The 9077-nt window shown below is 38.3% G+C and overlaps 1 protein-coding gene across 2 annotated transcripts in view; it reads right to left on the reverse strand.

Annotated features, from left to right (window-relative positions):
* Positions 1-9077, reverse strand: part of FAM114A2 (family with sequence similarity 114 member A2) — a 36213-nt gene that overhangs the window by 27015 nt on the left and 121 nt on the right. The window contains exons 1-6 of one of the 2 annotated variants that reach the window (XM_067732354.1): positions 8689-8995; positions 5420-5664; positions 4976-5075; positions 4471-4563; positions 1767-1858; positions 238-372 (exon numbers count right to left, since the gene is read on the reverse strand). In XM_067732354.1, coding sequence (XP_067588455.1) covers positions 238-372; positions 1767-1858; positions 4471-4563; positions 4976-5075; positions 5420-5650 — 651 coding nt within the window. In that variant the 5' untranslated portion in view covers positions 5651-5664; positions 8689-8995. Of the gene's footprint in view, positions 1-237; positions 373-1766; positions 1859-4470; positions 4564-4975; positions 5076-5419; positions 5665-8688; positions 8996-9077 lie in introns of those variants that run through there. The other variant, XM_067732353.1, reaches the window with a different exon arrangement.

A 9077-nucleotide genomic window follows, 5' to 3' on the forward strand; every position in this document is an offset into this window, starting at 1 on the left:
GGCTTGGCATCTTATATTGCACTGACAAGAGGCTCCTGTAGAAAGGAAAGAGGAGGAAAAAAAAAAGAACTGGGCATTTTTCTAAGCATTAGAGCTGTGCATCCCCTTACCAAAAACAAAACAAAACAAAACAAAACAAAAAACACTGAAAAGTCCTCAAAAGGAAATAATAAGAAGGTCCCAAATTACCAAAGGCAAAAATACAGATCAAAATACAGACAGGAATGCAAACAGTACCTGAGACAGTGTGGAAGTCCGGTTCATCAGACCCTTGGTTCTTTTAAATCCAGGATCCCCTTCTGCTATTACATCCATTGTCTTTTTCCCAATGAATTCTAAGGCATCCAAACCCCCACTGATAACACTCTTTCCCTAGGAAACACACGCAACCTCATTACAATAATACTGAAAAAAGACACCTGCATGTTTTCATTTCATAAAATAGTGGCTAACAATAGCAACCACTGGCAAGAACAAGGAGCAACTAAAACAATCATACAGTGCCTGTGGAAATGTAAAGCAGTATACCCACTTTGGAATATTATTTGTCAGTATCTACTATAGCTGAACATGTGAATATCCTATGACCCAGCAACTCCACGCATGGTTAAATATTCAAAAAAGTGTGTAGAGCTTCATCAAAAGTCATACAAGAACACCCATAGCAGTACTATTATAAAACCTAAAAGCTGGAAACTACCCCAATACTTACCAACCCTGGAATGAGTAAATGTTACATAGTCACTCGATGGAATACAACAAAGAAAATGGAATACACCACACAAACTATACCGTGGATAAATTATATAAACATAATGAGTGAAAGAAACTAGATACACTAGAGTACATTCTGTATGATTCTGTTCATATAGCAGGGAAAATTAATCTATGATGGCAGAAGACTGGATTGTGGTTATCTTAGATGGCAAGAGGGGGAGGCACAGAAGACTGGGAGACAGCACAGGGGAGACATCTGATATACCACCCTGCTGTTTCTTAGTCTGAATGTGCTCATGTCGTGAAAATTAAAACTGAACACTTATGATTTCACTCGTCTGTATACAGATTATACTTCAATAAAAAGTTAAAATTAAGGGCTTCCCTGGTGGTGCAGTGGTTGGGAGTCCGTCTGCCGATGCAGGGGACGCAGGTTCGTGCCCCGGTCCGGGAGGATCCCACATGCCGCAGAGCGGCTGGGCCCGTGAGCCATGGCCACTGGGCCTGCGCGTCCGGAGCTGTGCTCCGCAACGGGAGAGGCCACGGCAGTGAGAGGCCCGTGTACCGCAAAAAAAAAAAAAAAAAAAAATACACAAAAAAGTTAAAATAAAAAAGTACTAGCTATCTATCCTCATGTAGGAAAGATATTAAGCTTCCTATTTAATCCTTTCAAAAATGTTTCTAATCATCTATAGTTTTATAAGTATTTATCATAAACATCTCATTTTCCCTTTGCCTAAAAGATATAATTATGACAAAAATATTTTTGTAAAGCAGAGATGTTTTTCTAGGGCCACCAAACTAAGAATTCTTAGTCCATAAAATATTAGGTACATTGCCTATTACTCTGCATTTCCTGCTCCCTCTTTTACTTCTTTTAAGTTTTCAAGTTAGCTCTCACTCTACCCTAAGATCAAAGTGAATGATCTTCAGCAATTTGAATTCCCATAAGAGGAATCAGTCCCCATGACTTTTCAAGGAAAAGAAAAAGAGACAAAAACCCGTTATAATCATGGAAGGAAGCAGGCCACCTTGCAATTTTTACTCACTGTGCTCTGAACAGCAGTAGAGATGGTAGAGAATACCCCAAATGGCCCACTCATTGGAGAGGAGTTTTCATTCTCTTTGGCATTTGTGTCTCCTATAGTGGGGAAGGGATGTGTAAATATGAAGAGACAGTCCGTAAATAGTTTTGCTTTATTAGCATCTATATGAATTTTTAAAAATTAGACTTTATTTCCAACACACAAGGCCTTAGTACTTTTTGTTTTATTATTTTAAACCATTTGCCTATTTTAAAATAAAAGTTAAGGCAGTTTTTCATTTTCATTTCAAAAACAAAATCCAGTCTTTTGAACAACCTATGACATATATAACAGACTATATACTGTGTGATTCCATTCATATGATCTTCTGCACGGGTAAAACCACAGGGTCAGAAAACAGATCAGTGGTTGCCAAGAGCTAAGAATAGGTGGAGGGGAGTGACTACAAAGGGGCATGAGGGGATTTTTTTTTGGGGGGGGGAGGAATGAAAATATTCTCAAGTCTTGTCTATACAAATATAAGAAATATTCTATATCTGTATAATCACAATGGACTGTGATTACATAGCATAAACAGGACAGTATGTTTGTTAAAATATGTAAAACTATATACAGTTGGCCCTCTGTTCTATGGATGCTGAACCCATGAATACTCATTTTACATAAAGAACTTGAGCATCTGAGGATTTTGGTATCCATGGGGGGGCTCCGGGAACCAATCCCCCCATGGATATCAAGGGATCATTGTATCTAAAAAGAGTGAACTTCACGTAAATTATAACTCAATAAATGTGACTTTTTAAAAATCCAGTCTACTTTAAACTTTATCCTGGAAAATTATGCTTCTTCACAGGATTCAGACATGCATTACAAAGATTTGTTTAAAATCTGTTCTATTTTATTAACACTAAAATCTCTTACAGGAGATCAACAAATAATCTTTTGTAGGGAGGACTTCTGCTTCCAACTATGATGGATTATCTGGTGTCAGACTTGCCCTTCTACCATAGCATCTAGAAAACTGGACAAATATAAGAAACAATTATCTCCAGACATTGGACTACAGACCGTACTGTACTATGGTTCAGGAGAGAAGAGAAACAAATGATGAGAACTCTATGATTGGCTTGCTTTCCAGACCACAGCACGGGGGGGGGAAACCCAAGCAGAGCATGGCAGTCTTATTAAGTAGAAGAGACAGAGACTGGAATCTAGGAAAGCTGAAGCACCTGGAATTTGCAGGTCAGAGTACAAGCATACCTCATACCTTGTGCATGAAGCACAAGCACTTTATTGTGCTCTGCAGATATTGCTTTTTTTTTTTTTTTTACAAACTGAAGGTTTGTGCAATCCTCCGCTGTCAGATAATGGTTAGTATTTTTCAGCAGTGAGGTATTTTTTAATTAAGGTATGTACATTATTCTTTTTGACATAATGCTACTGTACGTTTAATAGCCTACAATATAGTATAAATTTTTATATGCACTGGAAAACCCAAAAAAGAATTTATGAGACTCGTTTTTTGCGATATTCACTTTATTGCAGTGGTCTGAAACTGAATCCACAATATCTCCAAGGTATGCCTGTACTGGAGAGGAGGGAGATACAGAGGTAAAGAGTTCCAACTATCTACACAGGAGTGCCCTTGAGTCTTTGGATGAATACTAAGCTGTTCCTGCACTGGAAAATTCCACGATACTGGGCAAAGAACTGCCATGGAGCTGTAAACTAAACAATGCCCAAAGCTCATGCTAGGCTGAGAGACATTTGACTTCCAACCAATCAAGTAGAGAGACCTAGTTAAACACCTGGAAATTAAGTAGAGATCTCAGAAGGGTCAGAGACTTGGTAGTTGATCTAGACTAGCACTTAACAATAACTGCTACTCTAGAAATCACCCTCAAGAAGTTTAAAATCGAGACCAAAAGATCAATCTAAGCTACAAATATCTTAACTGCCTTCCAAACAAAACTCACACCCTTTAAAGGACTACAAAATCCACTCAGCAAGGTAACGTTTCTAATGTGCAGCATCCAATCAATGAAATGAAAATGTTATCTCTAAGCAAGAAAAAAAATGGTCAATAGAAACAGATTCAAATGACAGAGATGACAGTCAGGGACACTAAAATATATACATGAGGAGGTGAGAAATGGAAGACAAAAAAAGAAACAAATGGAATTTTTAGAGTTGAAAAATATATCTAAAATTTAAAAGTCACTGAATGGACTTAACAGCATTAGACACAGCAGAAGAAAAGATCAGTAAACCTAAAGCCACAACAAAAACTATCTAAACCAAAGCACAGAGAAAAAAGGCTTAAAAAAATGAACCATGGAACAGCACCAAAACTAACACATTAAAACATTTTTTCATGCCACAGTAGATTCAAATTCAGCTAACTCTTACTGGGCTCTTACTCAATTGTGCCAAGCACAAAGCAAGGCAATTTTTACAATCTACATTCATGGCTTTACTTATTTAATGTTTGTAACAGTCCTCTGCAATATAAAATATCACCCAATTTCATAGATGAGGAAAGTAAAGAGACACCTGAGTGGTTAAAGCCAAAGATTCCAAATCCCATTTCTCATCAGCCCCATGATGCCCTGAATATCAGACAGTCAAAAACATCTACTGAAAAAAATGAGCTTAACTATTCCATTTCAGTTTATAATTCTAGGCCTTAATGTTTCCATATACTGACCTGTTGCATACTGGACTTCAGATGAAATTTCACTGGGACTAGGGATTCCAAGGGAAGTCTCTGCCTTCTCAATGACATTTGAAATACCTTGTCCTAATGAGAAAAAAATAACATTTTTATATTTGAATTTATTTGCTACTAGTCACCAAAACTGAAGAAACAAGCTGAAAATTAAAACCACAGATTTTAAAATTCATTACAACCAGAAGACATGTTATTTTGACCATATATAACTCATCTTTGGGAGTGTATCCTTACTAAAGGAAAAAAAAATTGATTCATTATCACCAATGAATAGTTTTATATTAATTCCTAAATGTCAACCTTCTAATGAAATACGTTACCAATTCTAGTGGCAGTATAAATCAGCCCATCATTACTAATGTATCTTCAAACTATAAAGCCTTTGAGTAATCATGGAAGAAGAATGATTAACAAAGTTGTTTTGAACACACATCTGTAGCAAAATGCACACAAAAATGAATAAAATGACTGATGACCTTACCTACTGTGGCTACTGTAGCTGAGGCTGAGGAGAGCAAGGACTTGCCCCAACTTCCCCAATAGCCCCATCCGGTCTGGGGTACATCTTTGGAAACAGTCTCCTATTCTTCCCAGTAGCCAGAAAAACAAAGGCAAAGAAAAATGGAAAAATTAGAGGAAAATAAGAGTGTATATACAAGGTAGCTAATTATTGGCCAAAAGTATGGGTGAACAGATACATATTAGTTGGCTCAAAAAGTGTATTGCTTGGCTGACAGATGTATGTTACCTTCAATGTAAGCACCACATAGCAAAGGTAACCACTCATAAAAGCATTTATAGAACTGAGAAAATTGTTTTATGGTTATAAAAAGAAAGAAATAGGTGCAATCCCAATTTGGTACTGATTCCGTATTCCTTTTAACCCTAATACTTTTTAATCTCAATGTTTTAATAGATACTTTACTTTGCCTGCAGCCTGTGATGTCTGAACAGGGAGAACGTCTGAAGTCTCAAGGTCACTGGAAGGTTTGGACTCTGGTCTTTTCCGAGTAGAAGCTACAGGTTCTGATTTACTCTCTGACTTGGCACTTTGGTCAACTGACTCAAAATTCTTGGTTGGCTCACAGTTCTCATCTTCAAGGATGGAAGTTGCTTCAGTTATCACTTCAGTCTCAATATCATCTTTATCCGACATGATTAGATCATTGCCTGGTAAAATAAAAGCCCCCCAACCCCCAAAAATGAATTATATAAGCTTGTTTTTGGTAAAAGTTACTTGAATAAACTTTTTGAGATTATCGAGTCACATGCAGGTGTAAGAAATAGTACAGAGAGATCTAATATACCCTTCACCTAGTTTCCCCCAAGGGAACAATTTGTGTAACTATAGCATATCACAACCAGGATGCTGATAAGATACAATCCCCCAACATTACTCAGATTTCACCAGTTTTACATGCACTCATTTGTGTGTGTGTAATTAGTTCTATGAAATTTTATCACATGCACAGATTCATGTGATACAGAATAGGATTACCACAGTCAGGATACAGAATAATTCAGTTACAAGGATCCCTTGTGTTATCTATTTTTAGCCATGTTCCACCCTCCTCCTAACCCACAGCAACCACTGATATTCTCCATCTCTATAATTCTGTCATTTCAACATGTTATATAAATGCAATCACACAGTATGTAACCTATTGAGATTTACTTTTTTCACTCAGCATAAGTCCCTCAAGATTCATCCAAGTTGTTGTACCACTAGTTTCTCCCTTTTTATTGCTGAGTAGTGTTCTTTGGTATGGATGTATCTCAGTTGTTTCACCATTTACCTGTTGAAGGATGTCTGGGCTGTTTCCAGTTTAGGGCTATTACGAATAAAACGGCTATGAACATTTATATACAGGTTTTTATGGGAATATAAGCTTTCATTTCCCTGGAATAAATGACCAGAGTGCAATCGATAGTACTTGCTTAATTTTATGAGAAGCTGCCATACTCTCTTCCAAAGTAGCCGTACCATTTTACATTCCCACCAGCAATGTATGAGTAATCAAGTTTCTCTTCATTCTCACCAGCATCTGGCAGTGTTATTTTTCATGTGAACCATTCTGATATAGGTGCACTATGACAGCTTAATATGGCTTTAAGCTTTAAGCTGCATTTCTCTAATGGCTAATGATATTGAACACCTTTTCATGTGTTTATTTGCCATCTGTATATCCTCTTCAGTGAAACAGCTATTTTTATCTTTTGCTCATTTTCTAATTGGATTTTTTTTTTTTACTGTTAAGTTTTGTTTTGTTTTGTTTTGTTTGCGGTGCGCGGGCCTCTCACTGTTGTGGCCTCTCCCGTTGCGGAGCACAGGCTCCGGACGCGCAGGCTCAGCGGCCATGGCTCACGGGCCCAGCCACTCCGCGGCATGTGGGATCCTCCCGGACCGGGGCACGAACCCGTGTCCCCTGCATCGGCAGGCGGACTCTCAACCACTGCGCCACCAGGGAAGCCCTACTGTTAAGTTTTGAGAGCTCTTTTTATATTCTAGATTCAAGTCCTTTGTCAGATATGTGGTTTGTAAACATTTTATCCCAGTTTGTAGCTTATCTTTTCATCCTCTTCATAGAGCTTTTCACAGAGCAAAAGTTTTTAATTTCAATTTATCAACTTTTCCTTTTTTGACATTTAAAAAAAATCTTATTACTCATTAATCATTCCTACCTTAATTTTTCAGAGAGAAGATTATGAAATGTAAGCTACCAGAATAAGATTTACATCAGACTAGCTTTTGAACAGCAATGTTAACAAATTCAATTCCTTCCAGAAGTACAGCTCTTTGACAATTAAAGTCAAGATATTATTGGTGTTTTTATAAGGAGGAGATGCTGGTTTCCAGGATAACCAAGTATTACCAGGGGAGAAATAAACATATCCCACACATACATAGACACACACATACACCCAGACCTCGGTATGTATAAGCACATGTTTTTACCAATATACACTAACCACAAAATTAGACCCAATCCATCAATGCCATCAAAACATTTCTAACATACTAAAAAAGAGACATACTAACAACTAAGGCAGGCTGGAAGTAGCACTATAACTGAGGTACACACATAATGTTAAAAGAACAGAGAGCAAGGAAAAGTATGCTAGGATCAGGAAATAACACTCATGAACTTTAAATACTTGAAAAAAGCATAAAATAGTGATCACAAACTGGGATTTTGAGTCCCAAATCCAGCCTACAGATTTTTTTGTTTGGCCTGCACAGTGCTTAAACTTTTTTCTATACTAATTGGTAACATTTAAAAATCAGAGTTTGTTTACAAATAGAAATTTCTAACTTCCATTGTAAAACTGAAAGATCTGGCGACACTGGGCCCACATTCGACTTGTTAATAACTAGCTCATGCCAAATATTTGCTGGGGATCTTTTAGACAGGGTAGAGTAGTGCTCTCTAGTTCCCCATAATCTCCACCCAAGTTCACTTGACTCGTTTATGTTACCTGATTAGCCCCTGTAGGCATCTGAACTTGTAATACCTACCTTAAAGGGCACTTAGGATTCTGACAGATGAAGATGCCAATGAGAGAATTCAAGGGTGTGTAAACAACACAGGGGAAATCTCAAAGGTCTGAGGTATGACAGCGTGGAATACAGACAGATACCAGGAGTAGTTAATACGGCAAAGAGAATGATGGGGAGGCGTAAGGCTAGAAAGGTAGATTTATATAACATCCTGGATCCTAGACCATATGGTATATGATATACATACGTTTCCGAAACACATAGAAAAAAACAATCTAGATACAACTATCCATAAACATAAAAACCAACTGTGAAACACTCATTCATTTACTTGCAAACATTTTTTTTGACTACCTGTTGCATGCCAAGCTCTGGAGACTGAGAACTAATTTAAGACACTATTTCTGCCCTACTTACTCCAGAGGCCAAATAGGAAAGGCTACACAGTGCTTGCACAAAGTTCCATCGATGTTTCGTGTAGCTGAAACATTGATGGAATATTTTTTTGCTCTCCTTATGCTGTCTCCAAGTTACAACACACGGTAATATGCATGTAACATACACATTATATACTATATATAATACGTAGTTAGGCTGACACTCTTCCAACTCTGTACTTGAGTGACTGTGAGAAGTCAGTTCACCTCTCTGCGTCTCCGTTTCTTCATCTGTAAAACGAGGAGAGTACTACCTACTTGCCAGGATTCCTGGAAAGACGAAACGACCCGGTGGATGTGAGGGGTTCGGAACGGAGCCTGGCACGTAACCCCTCACGGGTAAAAGCTGCTGTTAGTACCTGGTGGTTGTCTGGAGGGAGCATTACTATTTTCACTAATATAACGATTTGTCTCGAGATGTACAAAATCCGTTCTCCCTTCTTCCTAATTACAAGAACAGGTGCCAAACCGGAGTTCTGGTGTAAACCTGTGCTCCTAAGTTCTCCGACGCTGACAACGACGAGAATTCCTCACGCAAGCGGAGCGCTTCAATAACCAGAGCACTTCCGCAGCCTCAGCGTCCACCGCGAGGCGCCCGCCCCCCAGCCCCAGGCCGCTTCCTCCCCTTCCGCGGCGACCCCGAGACC

Source organism: Pseudorca crassidens, chromosome 3 (genome assembly GCF_039906515.1).
Source record: "Pseudorca crassidens isolate mPseCra1 chromosome 3, mPseCra1.hap1, whole genome shotgun sequence".
NCBI lineage: Eukaryota > Metazoa > Chordata > Mammalia > Artiodactyla > Delphinidae > Pseudorca > Pseudorca crassidens.